Here is a 16,040-nt window from a genome sequence, read left to right as displayed (position 1 = left end):
CATGACATTAAAGAAAAGATACTTTTGAAAATCAAAGGGAGCTTTTAGAAGTCAGCGTAGCTCCGAGACGGAGGCCTGTTTCTGCTCTGTCTTGGAGCTGAGAGTGGCTCTAGTCAGCCACCCCGTTCCTCCAGTAGCCGTAAGTAAAGAGTGCTGTGTCCCTGACCTGAGAACTTGGCCCACCCAGGGGCCTGGACTGTGTCTGTCACTGCCGGGGGTGGGAGATGTGGCCTCACAGCTGTCGCAGGGACAGTTTCCACCGGCTCCTCTGCCATGGGAGAGAATGGAGCAGACAGGCCATGAGGCCAGCATGCGAGCACGTGGAGGGGTCCTGCCTGGCGGCACCCTGCAGCTAGACAGCACTGCACGCCCGCTGGCCAGCACTGAAAAGGCTGACCGGACCAGGTGTTGGCAGGGGCGTGGAGGAGCTGGAGCTCTGTGTGCTGCTGAGGGAATATAGATAATAGAACCCGGAACTCTGTGCACTGCTGAGGGAATATAGATAATAGAACCTGGAACTCTGTACTGCTGAGGGGAATATAGATAATAGAACCTGGAGCTCTGTGCACTGCTGAGGGAATATAGATAATAGAACCTGGAGCTCTGTGCACTGCTGAGGGAATATAGATAATAGAACATGGTACTCTGTGTGCACTACTGAGGGAATATAGATAATAGAACATGGAACTCTGTGTGCGCTGCTGAGGGAATATAGATAATAGAACCTGGAACTCTGTGCACTGCTGAGGGAATATAGATAATAGAACCTGGAGCTCTGTGTGCTGCTGAGGGAATATAGATAATAGAACCTGGAGCTCTGTGCACTGCTGAGAGAATATAGATAATAGAACCTGGAACTCTGTGCACTGCTGAGGGAATATAGATAATAGAACCTGGAACTCTGTATGCGCTGAGGGGAATATAGATAATAGAACCTGGAACTCTGTGCGCTGCTGAGGGAATATAGATAATGGAACCTGGAACTCTGTGCGCTGCTGAGGGAATGTAGATAATAGAACCTGGAACTCTGCACTGCTGAGGGGAATGTAGATAGTGGAACTGCTGTGCCGTGGCCTTGAACAGTTTCTTAGGACGTTCCGCGTGCAGCTACCGCAGGATCCCGCCGTTCTACTCCTAGGTGGTACCTGCAGGAAATGAATGTGCTTCCTTGAGAAGAACTGTGCACAGATGTCCAGAGCAGCTTTATTTGGGTAGCTCCCCTTGGAAACAGCTCGAATGTTCTTCACTGGGTGAATGGAAGCCAGTGGTGGTATTTTCCCACAGTGGAATTCTAAACAGAAAGGAACTGCTGATACGCTCAGCAGCATGGATACATCTTCAGTAAATACCAAGTAAGAGAAGCCAGACACAAAAGAATACTTACGACGTGATTCCATTTGTATCGACTTCTGAAAGTCCCGGAGTCTATAGTGACCACAAGTGGGTGATTGTCGAGGGGCAGTGGCGGGTGCAGCGGGAGCAAGGACCGCGGGGGACCAAGGACTGCAGACTTCTGTGAGCTGCTGTGGGGCAGCTCCAGGTGTACACACGGGCAAGACTGTCACACTGTAGACTTTAAGTTTGTGCAGCCTATTAACAATCAGTGATACCTTTAAAAGGCCACGGCGCCACATTACACACGCAAGGATAAATGGTGAGTCCGTCTACACTGCCGCACGGGGCCATCAGAGCTCTCACTGAGCACCTGCTCCCCTGGCCCGGCCCCTCCTCCCATACAGCCCCGGGGCCTCTGCGCCCCTTTGACCTCAGGCGCCAGCCTCCTGGGTTGTGTCAATTATGCCGTGCCTGTCACCCAGTAGAAGCAGCCCCTGAGGCAGGACGTCTACACAGCCTGCATTCCACAGAGCCCCACCGGCCTAAAATCACACAGGGTCAGAATCTAATGTAAGGGGGGTTTATTCAAAGGTGGTTGGAGGCTGGCCCACCCGGAAACACCAACTCCAGAGGAATGGAGTCCGCCCTCGGAAGCAGGCAGAGGAAGGGTGCCCTCGGGCAGGCAGAGGCCGAGGGGCTTTTAGCAGGATCGCGGCGTCCTTCCCACGAGGTGGGCGCAGTCACAGCGTTTGACGGGTGACGGGCAGTGCCTGTTTCGGGGAAGGGTACATTTAACCCGTCAGAGGGTGCGGCAGTCACGGCTTCCCGTCTTCTGGTCTAAGCAGCGCAGAAAACAGGGGAAGTTCATCTACAAGGGTCATGAACCAAGAAGGCTGGAGGTTTCTGCCCCTGGCGTTGGTTAATTCTCTCCAGTCATTGTGCAGAACAAGGAAACAGCGCATTAGTCCCTGGCCTGAGAAAGGGGAGCTGCAAGTGCACGTCAGGGGTGCAGTCCCATCTCTCACGGGGCATGAGGCACGGTCCTGTCTCTCATGGGGCTTAATGTGCCCAGACTGTGTTCATGTTCACACCTGGGAGGAGGGGAAGCGGGCATGGTCTGTGCGGCAGGTCCAGCCGATCCACAGGGCCTTGGATGAGGCGTCTCTGCAGCTGAGGCTGGTCCTGCCAGGACTGACCCCAAGGCTGTGGCTAAATTGGGCTCCCAGCGCTGGCCCTGTGTCCTCTGTAAGGGGATCTGCACCCCGGATCTACGCACGGACTGTCCCCACCTCTAGGCCCCACACTCAGCCCCCTTCAGCCTGTGTGTCCTCAGGGCACCTTCACTCCATCCACCTGGATCTCCCCATCTTAGTGACCGTCTCCACTGTGGGTGCCGAGACCCTCTCTGCTTCCATAGCTATGCGTCAGGGCCACTGTGTGAGCTGGAAGTCGTGCAGGGAACTCTGGAGAAGGGAGGGAGTTCTGGGGAGGGGAGCCATTACTAACAGGGAAGCCCCAGGAGGAGGGACCACCATGGAGCGAGGACTGAGCGCGGGAAGGAGGGTGTTCTAGGCCCGGGCAGGGCGGGAGTCTCGGGGGAGGAGAAGTGCCAGGGGCTTTTACCCTCAGGGCCTGTGGCAGTTGGAGGGTGGTAGATGAGGCCTTAGACTAAACTCTGAGAGAATGGGACCGTGGAGAGTTGTCTTGAGGTGGGAGGAGGGAGGGGGCTCTGTGTTGCTTTTTGGAGGCGTCCCTGGCACCTGTGACAGCAGGGGCTGGAGGGTGGGGCAGGACTTGGGGGCAGTGAGGGTGGAAGAGGGGGCAGAAAAGCTCAGATTGTGCCTCCCATGGCAGGTGGGGGCTGCTGGGTTTGTTAATGCATGCGATGTGGTAGGTCAGGAGTCGCGCTGGTCACATATGTCAAATGTGGGTGTCTGAAATCCCCGTGGCCACAGCTCTAGGCTCATCCCCTGGGATCTGGGGTGCAGAGTGTGTTCTGGCCTGAGACACATCTGGGAGTGGTGGTCCACAGACCCCCTGGGCAAGTGCAGACAGTAGGGAGGAGGTGGGGACCCCGGGTGTAGATGCGGGGCAGGGGGAGGAGGTGGGGACCCTGGGTATAGACGGGAAGGGAGGCAGGTGAGGGCCCTGGGTGCAGTTGGGGCAGGGGGAAGCAGGTGAGGACCCCGGGTATAGACAGGAAGGGAGGCAGGTGAGGGCCCCGGGTATAGACAGGAAGGGAGGCAGGTGAGGGCCCCGGGTGCAGACGGGGACGGGGATGAGGCGGTTGGGGGCCCAGGCCCTCACGGGATGACTGTGCCTGTCTCTTCTTCCCCTCCCATTGCATGGACTAAAATGTGCTAAATCTCCAGCACTGGACGGGACAGAGGGAGGGACCTGGATGGACCAGAGCTCTGCCTGTTTCTGGAACACAGTGTGGGGAGGGGTGGACAAGCCTCAGAACGGGCTCCATTCCGAGGAACGGCCAGTCGCATGGGGCCTTGGATGCCCGTGGTCAGAGCGTGGGCTGCTGCAGGCTCCACTTCAGCCCTTCATTTCCTGGTAGCCACCAAACTGCCCCATGGACTCTGGGCAGATGGCCAGTGTTAGCTGGGAAGGACAGCAGCAGCCGCAGAGGTGGCAGCAAGGCCAGGGCACTTTGCAGATGGCATGGACAGGCAGGTGCCCAGGGACAGCCAGAGAGCAGCTGACACCTCGTTCACCCTGGCCTTCCAAGTGGTCTGCAACTCTGGGAGCTGCTAACTGGAGCAGGGTAGGTCCTCTGGGGTCCTGGGCACTGAGTCCCAGGTGACCCGCACTGCACAGGACGGCCCCTCACTCATGCTGCCCTTGCAATGAATAGAGGCGCTGGCTGCAGCTCACTGGCCTGTGTGACTGATAGAGGCTGACAGCCTGGAGCCCCAAGCACCCCTGGCAGGAGCTGACCCACTTTCCCTTCCCTCGGCTGGAAACCTTGACATAACAGATGGCTGCAGGGCCCTGCTGTCCCTCTGATAGGGAGGAGAGTTTTTAATTAAAAAGGAGGCACGGAGCTCCAGAGCGGCCACACCGAGATCCAGTCCATGTGTGCTGGTCCGTCGGTACCCACAGGTGAAAGGCTGCAGCCGGGCTTATCTCAGGGTGCCCGTGTGCGCACAGAGGTGCTTATTGGGCCACGCCATGCATTGGAACTGATACCCTTCTCTCCTTTCTGAGACCTTTCTACACGAACGCACTACTTACAATGAGTCACCGAAGCAATGGCATGAGCTGTGCTGTCTAGCAGAGCTGTCCGTGGTGCCAGAAACGGCTTCTCTGCTTTTCCCCCGGCAGCCGCCGCTGCCCACACAAGACTGTTTGGCACTTTAAATGTGCTTGTGGATGTTTAGTTTTAAACTGAAAAAGCCACATGTGGCCGATGTGCTACACAGTGAAGCGAGAGCATTCGTATGCAAGGATGATCTTCAGAACCCTTTGTGCTACGTGAAGTCCTCGTTAAATGCAACGTGAAAATCCTTGTCCTTCAAAGTGTCATTTTATTACAAATAATAATGTAATAAAATTATAAATTAATACAAATAATATTACAGATAACAATTTGTAATAAAATTACAGTAATTTTGTGATAGTCTGAGTGTGTTGATGAAGTGACCTATACATGCGTTTTTAAGCACAGTAAGCATGGGTGTAGACAGCGTAAGCGCAGGTGTAGACAGCGTCAGCACGGGTATAGACAACGTGTCACTTTGTCAGTGCAGAGGTGCATCCGTGGCTGTGGCTCCACCCCGACACCTGTGGCTGCTGTTTGCAGATCCTCCTTACACACCACACAGGCAGTTGGAATGGGCTTTGCCTCTGTGTTGTCTTTGTGTTTTTCTTTTAGCATATTTTTAACAGAGCTATTTTATTGAGAAAAAAGCCCTTTGTCCCATCTTTTAACCCATAGCCTCTTCTTCTGTGTGAACCGGTTGAATCAAAGGGCATTGTCCAGGCAGCTCGATTATGGTGGGGGGTGTGGCTTCACAGGGTTCTGTTCCTGGTGGATTTTGCGAGGCAGCCCCCCTGGGTGAGGTGTTGCCCTTCAGGAAAGGACTCGGTGTGGAACTGACTCTGCAGAGCCCAGTTCCTCGGAGCAGGGTCCGCACCGTGCCGCACAAAGTCGCCCTGACCGTCGCACGAGCTCCTCACCTTCACTACTATCATTCTTTGCTGGTCAATCATAAAATGAGGCCTTAATTTTGCCCAGTGGGCTCCGTCAGTTCACTGAACGACAGTGCACAGCAGTGACACGATGACTGCAGACAGCGCTGTGTGCGTGGAAGGCACTTGCCGAGAACTGCCAGGGACACCAGCTGTTTGGCAGCTTAGTTGACAGAGACTAAGTCACATGAGAGCATGAGGGGATGAGGATGGCAGGCTCGGGATGTGAAGGGCCGGCTCCCACACCCTGGCGAGAGGACTCTGGCACCCCGCAACCGTGTGTTGAGGCCACAGCAGAAGCAAGGGGGCAGAGCTGCAGGGCGCTGGGCCTATGAGATGCGAGTCCCCAGGGCCTCACAGGGGTAGCTCCTGCCAGTCTCTGGCTGCTGAGAGAGGTGCTCCTATGAGCCTGGGCAGATGCAGACCTTGGCCAGGAGCTGCAGTGGCCTGCCCAGTGTCAGGAGGGAGGTAGCCGTGGGGCCTCCCTGGAGACCTCTCCCAAGGCCCTCTCCTGAACTCCTGCGTACCCTGTGCCAAGCATGTGAGGCCTGGTCAGCACGTGGTGGGTGGGCAACCCCTTCCCACTGCCACCCAGGAGGCCCCTGGATGTGCATGGGCCATGAGACTCTTCTCTAGCAGCAGCTGTGCCTTCTCTCTCCAGGTGACGCCTTCTGGGCCCCATCTGTCCTTCCTCACAGCACCCTCAGCGCCTTAAGCCACCACCCCCAGCCACAATTTGGCAGAAGGATGGAGTCCAAGGTCTCAGAAGGTGGCCTGAACGTGACCCTTACCATCCGCCTGCTGATGCATGGAAAGGTAAGAGGAGCCACCATTGGCACTGTAGGAAAGGCGGCCGCAGCAGACAGAACCTGATACTGCCTGGGTCTTTGGATCATTTTTTAATCTTATTTTAAGCAATCTCAAACTTACAAAGCAGTTATAGGTACAGCCCCTTTGAGACTCAGTGCCAACCTGATACCTCCTGCGTGTTTCCTACCAACAGGGACCTTCTCCAGCACAGCCACACACAGCCATCCGTGTCAGGACACCCACACGGATGCATTCCTACCACTGGCTTCCTTCCTAGTGGCCACACGGCATCCCCTGGTGCCGTCTCGAGTCACTTCCACCTGGAGTAGATGGTTGGCTTTGACTCTGCGGTTGACACTTTGCAGTGTGTGCGGAGTACCTGTGCCTTGGTCTAGGTCTCCTGACCGTTGGCAGGAACACAGCAGCAGCTCTGCCCTGGGGTGTGCCTGTTGACCACTCGCAGGAAACTCCTTAGACTTTCAGAGCATGTTTCTATCCTCTGGGAGTCGGGTTGCTATGTTCTTCCCCGGCTCATCCTTCCGTGACCACGTGATTTGCTCTGATGCCCTCGCTGCCCTGCTTTGGCCAGAACCCCAAGGCCTGACGAGTCCCTGTTCCTACAGCCCCATCCTGCTCTCTGCTCATCTTGTCCTCCTTGTCCCAGGCCTGGAACCAGCCACTCCCTCAGTAGCTCCTGTATGTGGTGGCATGTTCTGGAAGCCAGGGCGCGTGGTGCTCCTGGGCTGCTGTGGGTCCCGGGCTGCACCTCCGCAGAGCACTTCCTTCCGTGTTCAACTCCCTATATGGAACCCCAGTTCCAGCCCCACAGCACAGGGTCCCCCAGTTCTGCCTGCCTCAGGTGTGCACCACGAGGAATCCAGCTGCCAGTATCTGTGTGTGGCCTCCCTCCAGGAGGAGGCTGGCGGGGGCTCTGGGCTCTAGCCCCACAGCACTGGCACATCCTAGGTTTCCAGAAGACAGCCTCCTCCTGAGGGAAGGTGGTGGTGCCCACACCCAGAGCGTTCATTCCTGCAGTGGAGACAGACGGACCTGCCTCTCCGACTGTGGGTGTCAGGAGCCAAGGCCCCACAGTAGATGAGGCTCTGTGAGGCCAGGTGCACAGCCCTATCTCCAGCAGCAGTGGCCATGCCACCCAGCTGCACTCTGTGGGGGAGGTGCCCTGGTTGACAGGGGCCCCTCCTTGTGTCCAGTGTCCCTCTCCCTCCACGGACCCCTCTGCACGCCGTCCTCACGGCCTCCCTCTCCCTCCACGGACCCCTCTGCACGCTGTCCTCACAGCCTCCCTCTCCCTCCACGGACCCTTCTGCACGCCGTCCTCACAGCCTCCCTCTCCCTCCACGGACCCCTCTGCACGCTGTCCTCACAGCCTCCCTCTCCCTCCATGGACCCCTCTGCACACCATCCTCATGGCCTCCCTCTGCCTCCATGGGCCCCTCTGCACGCCATCTTCACAGCCTCACAGAGTCACCATTGCTGGCCCTGCTTCAGGTGACAGGCCACAGTAGCACCTGTCAGCTCCGTCCCGCTGCTGGACAGGGAGATACTGGGCCACTCAGCGCAGCGGGGAGTGTGTCCCAAAACCACCTCGGGCTCACCGTCAGAACTGTGGCAGCATCTTCCAGCATTGCTTTTAACAGGCTGCCTTTTAAATAGCAGTCATGGAGCACTAGCAGTGCTAAGTTTTATTTGAGTCACACAATTGAAGGAGGCTTTATTTTTCACGCATTTCTTCCAGGGTTTCCTGGCAGCCTGAGTGCATAGGTGATGCCCCCTGAGTTATTTATCAGGGGCAGGCAGCTGCCCTCCCCCGGGGCACTTTGAGTCAGCCTATCTCTGGCCTGGTCAGGTGGGTGCCAAGGAAGCCCCGGCTCAGGGCCTCTGTATAGGCAGCCTGGCTTGTACACACACCCACCCCGCCCCCACCACCGGCAGATTCTGAATTCTCCCTTCTTCACTCACACAGGGAAGGTAGGCAGGTTTCGGCAATGTCTGCCTCCGGTGTTTTCCTCCTCCTGCTCTATGACATCATCTTTCTGTGATTTTTTTCCTGCAGGAAGTTGGAAGCATCATTGGGAAGGTAATTATTGATTGAATCTCTGCCTGTCTTGGGGCCTCTGTAAGGGGATGGTGAGGATGGCAGCCTCCTTGGGTGCTAGGTGGCACCCAGCAGGTGCGCCTTTCCCAGTAGGTGGGTGGTCTGTGTTCCATGAAGTCAGGACCCCAGAGGTGTCACCTTTATGCTGCGTGACATTGAAGCTGGTCCCTGGCTCTGTGCAGCCTGAGGGGAAAGGGTTCTCCCCAGCTGGTCGCCTCGCTGCCCCCTGCCCGTGGCCTTAGTGGCCAGCCCTTCTTTCCCAGTCGAAGACCCCACAAAGAATGATTTCTCGTGCGTTCTTCAGACGGCTGTGTAGTCTGGGTGGTCTCCAGGAGTGCCGGTGGAGGCAGCAGCCCCCAAACACTTCCTTTCCAAATCAGGGCTGGCCCAGGGGAAATAAGGCCCAGTTTGGAAGTCTGCTGCCCCGGGAGGCTGAGCAGTGAGGGCCACCTCCCCGTCTTTGTCACATTTTCACCACCTCCGGGGGTCCTGTGTCCTTCCCCTCAGTCTCACCATGGGGGCGCCTCGAGTAGGTCATTGTCCCGGCTTCCTCCCAAGCGCTTGAGAGGGTGCGTCTCTGAGAGTCACCACCTCCGGGAGGGCGAGTCAGAGCGCAGCCGGCCGTGGGGGGCGCCTGAGGGCACACACACTGCCACGTGCCACGAGTGAGCTGCCGTGGGGAGTCAGGTCAGACCTGCACCACCCTTGCCAGCTGTGTGCCCGTAGGTGGGTGCACTTGCCTTCCTGGGCCTCAGTTTCCCATCCGAAATGTCCGCCAGGGCGTGGTGGGCATGAAGCCTGGCCTTAGTGGAGAGGCTGGTTTGCTCCTCCAGCGCAGGTGGGAGGATCTGCGGTGTGGGCACATGGGCCAGGCCGCTCCCCACCCACCCTGGCCGCATTGTCCTCAGTGCCAAAGGGACACCTTTTCCTTATTGTCTAAATCTTTATTCCAGAAAGGAGAAACTGTGAAGAAGATGCGTGAGGAGGTGAGTGTGGTGGGTCCTGAGCTGTCTGCAGCCATTCCCGGGTGAGCAGGGAGGGTCCCCAGGCTCTGCCCCTGCTGACATCCTGCCTGTGCTCTCGGCCGGGGCCTGTGGGGAGTGCAGTGCAGGGCCTCTTTCCCCCTACTCGGGCCTCCTGTGCTTCCCTGTGGGGAAGGAATCCGTTGAATTCCTTTTGCTAATTAAAATTTCCTTGTAAAGGAGATTGTTGAGAAGCATTTTACTGTTCATTCGTGGTTTGCCAGTCAGCGGACAGAGGCATGTGTTTGTGTCAATTGTCAATGGACTTTGGCCCCTGGCCCACTGGCCCAAGGGTTTCTCTGCTCTCACCCTAGAGTGGTGCGAGGATCAACATCTCAGAGGGAAACTGCCCAGAGAGGATTGTGACCATCACAGGCCCCACAGACGCCATCTTCAAGGCCTTTGCCATGATCGCATACAAGTTTGAGGAGGTAAACTGCATCCCGGGGAACCTTGGCCAGCCTGGCGGGGGCGGGCCTGGTCCCAGCTGGCTCCCTGGGCCTTCTCCCTTGTACCTGGACTAGGGGATGCCCCAGCCCGCCCAGGCAGCCCCATAACCACACTCACCTCCTTTACCTCCCAGGGCCTCTCCCCAGCTCTGGTTCACCCAGTCAGGGGCCAGTGTCCCTCTGTCCTTCTGAAGTCAGCTACTCCCGGCTATGTGCCTTAAGTCCACCTCCCTCAGCTTCCCCAGACCCTGCCCTGGGGCACCTAGCATGGCCTCAGAACACCCCACCCTTCCCCCCAGGGCATGCAGCCTGGCTGACCCTCAGGCCCCACCAGCACCTCCAGCCTCCAGCCAGCTCTGCCACATGGCTCGTGACGAAGCCCTGGCTGGCACAGCCCTGGTCCTCCGCCACATAGCACCATGCCTCTGGGCCCCCCATGAGAGCTGATGTAGCCTGGCTTAGATATGGATGGTAAAGGTAGAGACCATCCATGTTGGTGGTTATGAGACAGAGAGAGACAGAGACAGAGAGAGAGAAACAGAGGGAGAGAGGCAGAGGGAGACACAGAGAGAGAGAGAGAGAAACAGAGACAAGAGAGACAGAGAGACAGAGACAGAGAGAGAGACAGAGAGCGAGGGGGAGAGAGAAAGAAAGAGCAGCACTTCTGTGTATTCTGTCATTGAGTGAAATTATAATGTCTTCTATGTGTTTCTAATTTTCTTGAAATTGCTGGAAGTTAGAGATGCATTTATGTCTTTGAGGGGTGATCGTTAAGTAATGAGGTGCACTTTGTGGGAACAAGCGAAGAGCCCTCCAAGGGAGAGTGGGCAGAGGCTCTTTAGTATTCAAAGCTGGCCACGGCGGTGGTCGGTGCCATCTTCTGTGCTTGGCAGAGACTCAAAGTCAGGCAGGAGGGGGAACTTTGGTGTGGGAGAGGAGAGGAGGTATGTGCCCTGGGGGAGGCAGTGGGGCTAGCAGTGGGGCATCCCATGTGACTGGTTGGGGGAGCGTGCGAGGCCTTTTCCAGTGGGTCCTGAGTTGGAACTGGGGACGCACATGAGGGAAGCTGACTGCTCAGGGCCGAGTGCAGCAGAGGCTGTGGCCTGGCCTCCAGGGCTGGACCCTCAGACACTGGGGCCAGTGTTTCCCTATCATAGGTGGCCTGGCCACTGTCTGGAGGTTGTTTCTTAGTTTCCCCTTTCAGCTACTCTTTCATTTGCAAGAGGATAGCCAGTTCAGGAAAGGCTAGAGAGCCAGGTCACGCTGCTTGGGGATGGTTCAGTTGCCTTTTTGGTCAGCTGTGCTGCGGGGTCCTCGGGATCTTTCTGTTGCTGAGTCATCCTGGCCGTTGCCTGATGGGAGACTGATGGAATGCAGCAGACCAGCATCGTGACACCAAGACAGAAACAAGAACAACTGAGTCCCTGGACAGTGGTGAGACCAAGAGCGCTGTTACCCAACCCAAGGCAAGAGGACACATCCCATAGCCATGAGGACCAGCCTTGGAGAGCCTCGTGGCCGCTCCTTAGGGTGCTGGGCAGCCCGCTCCTGGGACCTTCGCTCTACAGGTGGCATGTGCAGTGGCACAGACACCAGCATGGCTGGCCAGCAAGAAACCTGCAGAAAAGCAATTACCCACCGCTGCTTATGCCAACACATCTTCCACCCAGGGCAGGCGGTGTCCCGAATAACTTCTGCCGGAGTTGGCGATGCGTTTCTGACCGCAGTTTCTGCCTGTGTGATTCCCACTGTGGGAGACACTCAGTCATCCCTCCAACAGGGCACACACATAATCACAGGTGGCCTGGTTTTGGAACTTAAGTTTGAGTCAGAATTTCCAGCTGTGGAGATTATAGAATTAGGGTCTCTACGTACAAAGAAGTCTCAGGATACCTTTCCTAAGGTGTCTGAGTTATTCATCTGAGGCCAGCAGGGCCTGGTGACTGGCCCCAAGGAAGCAGTGTCTGGTGGAGGCATATGGAAACCGGGGAAGGGCTGTGGCTCAGGCCAAGAGGTTAGAACCGAGGCCTGTGCCCTCCAGCTTCAGTTGGGACCTGTTTTTGTTTCTCCCTCGTGGCCAGTGTTTAACGGCTGGTTGCCCTATGCAGGTCGCTGAATTTAAGTTTCAAATGACCTGGGGACTGCTCAGTAAACTTTAATAATTGGTTGCTTTTCTAGGAGAAAGGGATGCTAGCAAAGTCACAGGTGATTTGTTTAGAGTCAGTTGTCCATGTAGATGCAAGCGGAAAGCATCAGCTGTCATCCCCCAGGGTCCCATTTGATGAAATTGGCATGTCTCGAGATTTTCCTCCCTGGGGCCTGGTGGTGGGCGGTGTTTCCAGTAGTCAGTGAGAGTGAGGGCAGTGGTTACTGTTTGGGATAATCAAGAATGGCATTAGAATGAATATGTGTTAAGCTAACAATTATCATAAAGTGGAAAGAAAATAGAAAAGGGACCGTCACCAGAGGTGGATGACAACCAGGGGCCCGTGGAGAATGAGACGGAGAGTGATTAAATGTAAGCAGATGAAAAAGGAAACAAATCAGACAGAGGTCTTGTCAGGACACCTGAGCAGAAACTGGCCTTTGTCCAAGGTCTTCAGCTTGCAGGAAGGTCTCAGATCAGCCATCTGTTTGTGAAGAATGGCTGCCTCTAGAGGATCTCAGAGAACCTCAGTTTGAGGTCCTGTATGGGAGTCATTTTCTGGTTGTGTGGAATTCTGAATCGCCACTTTGGCTGTGAAATGTGAACCCAAGGACTGATTCCTTGGAGTTTCACTGCTGGGTTTGTTAGCGGTACCTGGTAAGGCCCCTTCCAATGAGGTTAGAGAAACAGATTTTCTCTGATGTCCCTTCCAATAGACAAAATCTCCTGGTTGAAGAACCTAAGGAGGATGTTTGGGAAGATGTCGTGGGAAGCAGCCGTAACCTACGCGATTACGTAGGTTACGTAGGGCTGTGCTGAGTCCTCTGCAGTCATTTGCCATCTCTGCCTGCAGCAGGACAGAATCGAGTATCAGGAATCCCTAAAGGTACGAGCCCTCCAGTCATCAGTCCGTGGAGGGAGAGCTGAGGTGTCTCCAAGCGAGCAGACTGTATGGCCAAGAAAGCTCGAAGGATTCGGAGTTTTCATCTTTGGGTCCTTCGGTTTTTCCAGAAGACTGTGGATGGTCAGGACAGTGTTGTTCTTGAGTAAAGGGTAACCACTCACAGAGTTCTGTTATAATGGTTTGTGTAAAATGTATTTCTCAATCACTTCATGTAAAAGTTGGTATGCTTCAGCTTGGAAATACAAAATCAAGGAATTTTTTTTAGCAACTTTAAGGACTATAGCTTTTAAACAAGGAAATGCTTCAACCCATCCTGAAAACAGACACACAACAATGAAAGCATTTCCAGTCCCAGGTGGACGCTGGTTAAAATCTACCTGAAGGTGTTCAGAGGGCCCTTGAGGCGTCACTCTGGGGCGTCGTCTCACCCTCACACCATGTCGGATTGTGCTGTTGACAGATACCTGGCCTTCAAAGAACCTCAGCAGTCTTTGTAAAGCTTCCCACCAGTGCTGATTGGAGATATTCATCAATTTGTCTACGGCATGATGAGTAGTGTCATGGATTGACTTAGCTAATACCCATTTGAAATCATCTGGTACCAAAGCCAGCTGTCTTGAGGGCACCAGAAAAGACTGAGTAAAGGGTACAACCAGAATTTTCAGAATTTGTCCATTCTTCCTTTTCAAAATCAGGGGCGAAGTGTTGAAATCTTACAATGGCCTCTGCTTGCCTCCAGAGATCCAGCCTTCAAGGCTTAGCTGGAGTCAGCCATGGCTAAAGCACTGGTTGGCCAGAATGACCCCCCAGAGCACCTTCCCCAACGTCCGCATCTCCATCTGCACTGGCCTCACATCTGCAGTCACCACCTCTCTAAGAAGAGGTGTGCCTGAGAACTCAGCACGCGGTCCATGTTGGGTGGGCTTCCAGCAGAGCCAAAAGCCCCTCTGTTTCCAGAGCCGCCACAGGCCCTTGGCTAGTTGACAAGCGCCGGCGAGTGTGATGAGTTCTGCATCTGGCAGACTTTCCCCATCACAGGGGACTGTGCCAAAGGAGAGCCAGGTTAGCAGCAGCACACTGTCCCAGCCTGCTTGGGCTGCCATTGCAAAATGCCACAGCTGGGCGGCTTACACAGCAGACGCTGGTTCTCTCACAGTCCAGGAGGCTGGAAGTCTCAGATCAAGGTGCCATCAGGGCCGGTTCCTCTGAGGCCTCTTTCTTTGACTTGGAGACGCCACCTTCTTCCTGGGTCCTCACAGGGTCACCCCTCTGTGTGTGTCAGTATCCTCATCCCTTCTTCTTACAAGGACACGAGTCAGATTACATTAGGTTCTACTGTAGGCACCCCATTTTACCTTAGTTACCTCTGTAAAGCCCCATCTCTAAACACAGTCACACAGAGGATCAGGGTTTCAGTGGATGAACTTGGTCCGGTTCTGTAGCACAGGCCCTGCCTGATCACCTCCAGCTTCACTTGTGAAGTAGGACATTAGGCTGGGGTTCTCAGCAGGAGTCTGCTAAGGCTGCAGGTGGGTGGGGTCCCTCCACAGGCTTCCTTGTCTCTGAACAAAGGAGGGCGTCACCAGGACTGAACTGAATTGCTAGGGAGATTTAGGTCTTCTAGGTCTTAATGAGCACCTGGAAAAAGCAGGAGAGGGCTTCAGTGACCCCCAGGGCGTGACTGTCCAGGTTAATCATTGTCCTTCCCAGTGAGGGCAAAACATGCTCACTCTCCTGGTCTAGCGGCAGCCCTGGAGGGACAGCGTGAACACCTGCCACCACGAAGCAAGTGGCTTTGGGAAGAATGGACAGCGAAGTTGTGTTTCGGTTCAGTACACCTAGGAAGTAAGGGAGAATAATTTTGTTGGTGGCCCTGAGGTCTTCAGCAGATCAGTATCTCTGTCTGTTTGGTATCAGTAGTTTGAGCCCTTCTTTTGGATTTGGGGGTCACGGGATTGTGGCGAATTTCGGGTCATGTTTTGGTGGAACCTCTCGGAGCCTTTGGAGGCTCCGCCCTAGTCATTTTGCCTGTGTTAGTGGGATTGTGTCAGGTGCAGCGTCAAGACCCTTGTCTGGAGTCTGCACCCACCTCATGAGGCGGGGGTCTGCCCAGAGCCCGCACAGCTTGCCAGTGGGCTGAGTTCTCCAGGAGCTCAGGAAACAGTGTCTCTGATGTGCATTTAAGATGCCATTCCATTTTCAAGCAAAGTCTCTGCCTACTAAATTTTCAGGGGTGGAGTCCCAGAGCAGGAATGAATGTTTTCCAGTCAAGGGCCCAAGGGTTAGAGTTCAGGGCTGGGAAATAGGGAGAGAAAACACGGCGGGTTATTTGAAACGCCTTCCAGGGTGTGGTGTATCTAAACTGAGGAGGAGGATGACATGAGACCTTTCTGCAGGTCGGATGTTAGAACAGTCACCATAGCCACCAGGAGGATGAGGAAGACCACCTGCGTCCAGCATTAGTCACTCTGAGGGCTGAAGGCCAGGTGGGATGCCGGCTGCCCGTTCCTTCATCGGGCTCCCTCACTGCCTGGACCCAGGATCTTTCTGTGTCTCAGTTGTTATTTATGGGGATGGGATCATCTTTTCTCTGACGTCCGTTCTGAATGCAGCAGCTATAATGAGCGTCCTTGTCCGGTGCTGGGGCTGGTGAGGGGCGCCTAGCTCTCTGACCTGCAGGAATCCTGGCTCATTTTTGTTCCAGAGCTTTTTCAGTGTGTTCTGCCAGTGGCTGTCATTCAGCAGAAGGGCTATTCCCATCCCCATTTCTGTTTTCGCATGGGGCTTCACTCCACTGACCTCATGGGGCGACAGGGCTGCCCTTATGCCAGCACTGACCTCATGGGACGACAGGGCTGCCCTCACGCCAGTGCTGACCTCATGGAGCGACAGGGCTGCCCTCAAGCCAGCGCTGACCTCATGGGGCGACAGGGCTGCCCTCACGCCAGCGCTGACCTCATGGGGCGACAGGGCTGCCCTCACGCCAGCCTTGAAGGGTAGAGACAGTCGGGGTTGTCAGAAGGGACTTTCTGTCTGTCCCCAAATCTCCAGTCGTTTC

The 16,040-nt window shown here is 55.5% G+C and overlaps 1 protein-coding gene across 7 annotated transcripts in view; it reads left to right on the top strand.

Annotated features, from left to right (window-relative positions):
* PCBP3 (poly(rC) binding protein 3) overlaps nucleotides 1-16,040 on the top strand; it is a 279,224-nt gene that overhangs the window by 227,593 nt on the left and 35,591 nt on the right. For all 7 annotated transcript variants that reach the window (XM_025378988.1, XM_025378992.1, XM_025378989.1 and 4 more), the window contains 4 exons: nucleotides 6,197-6,351; nucleotides 8,420-8,443; nucleotides 9,415-9,447; nucleotides 9,798-9,914. In XM_025378988.1, coding sequence (XP_025234773.1) covers nucleotides 6,197-6,351; nucleotides 8,420-8,443; nucleotides 9,415-9,447; nucleotides 9,798-9,914 — 329 coding nt within the window. The remainder of the gene's footprint in view (nucleotides 1-6,196; nucleotides 6,352-8,419; nucleotides 8,444-9,414; nucleotides 9,448-9,797; nucleotides 9,915-16,040) is intronic.

This window comes from Theropithecus gelada, chromosome 3, assembly GCF_003255815.1.
Source record: "Theropithecus gelada isolate Dixy chromosome 3, Tgel_1.0, whole genome shotgun sequence".
In the NCBI taxonomy this organism is placed as follows: Eukaryota; Metazoa; Chordata; class Mammalia; order Primates; family Cercopithecidae; genus Theropithecus; species Theropithecus gelada.
Note: the sequence above shows the minus strand (reverse complement) of the source record. Positions and strands in the feature narration are given on the sequence as shown.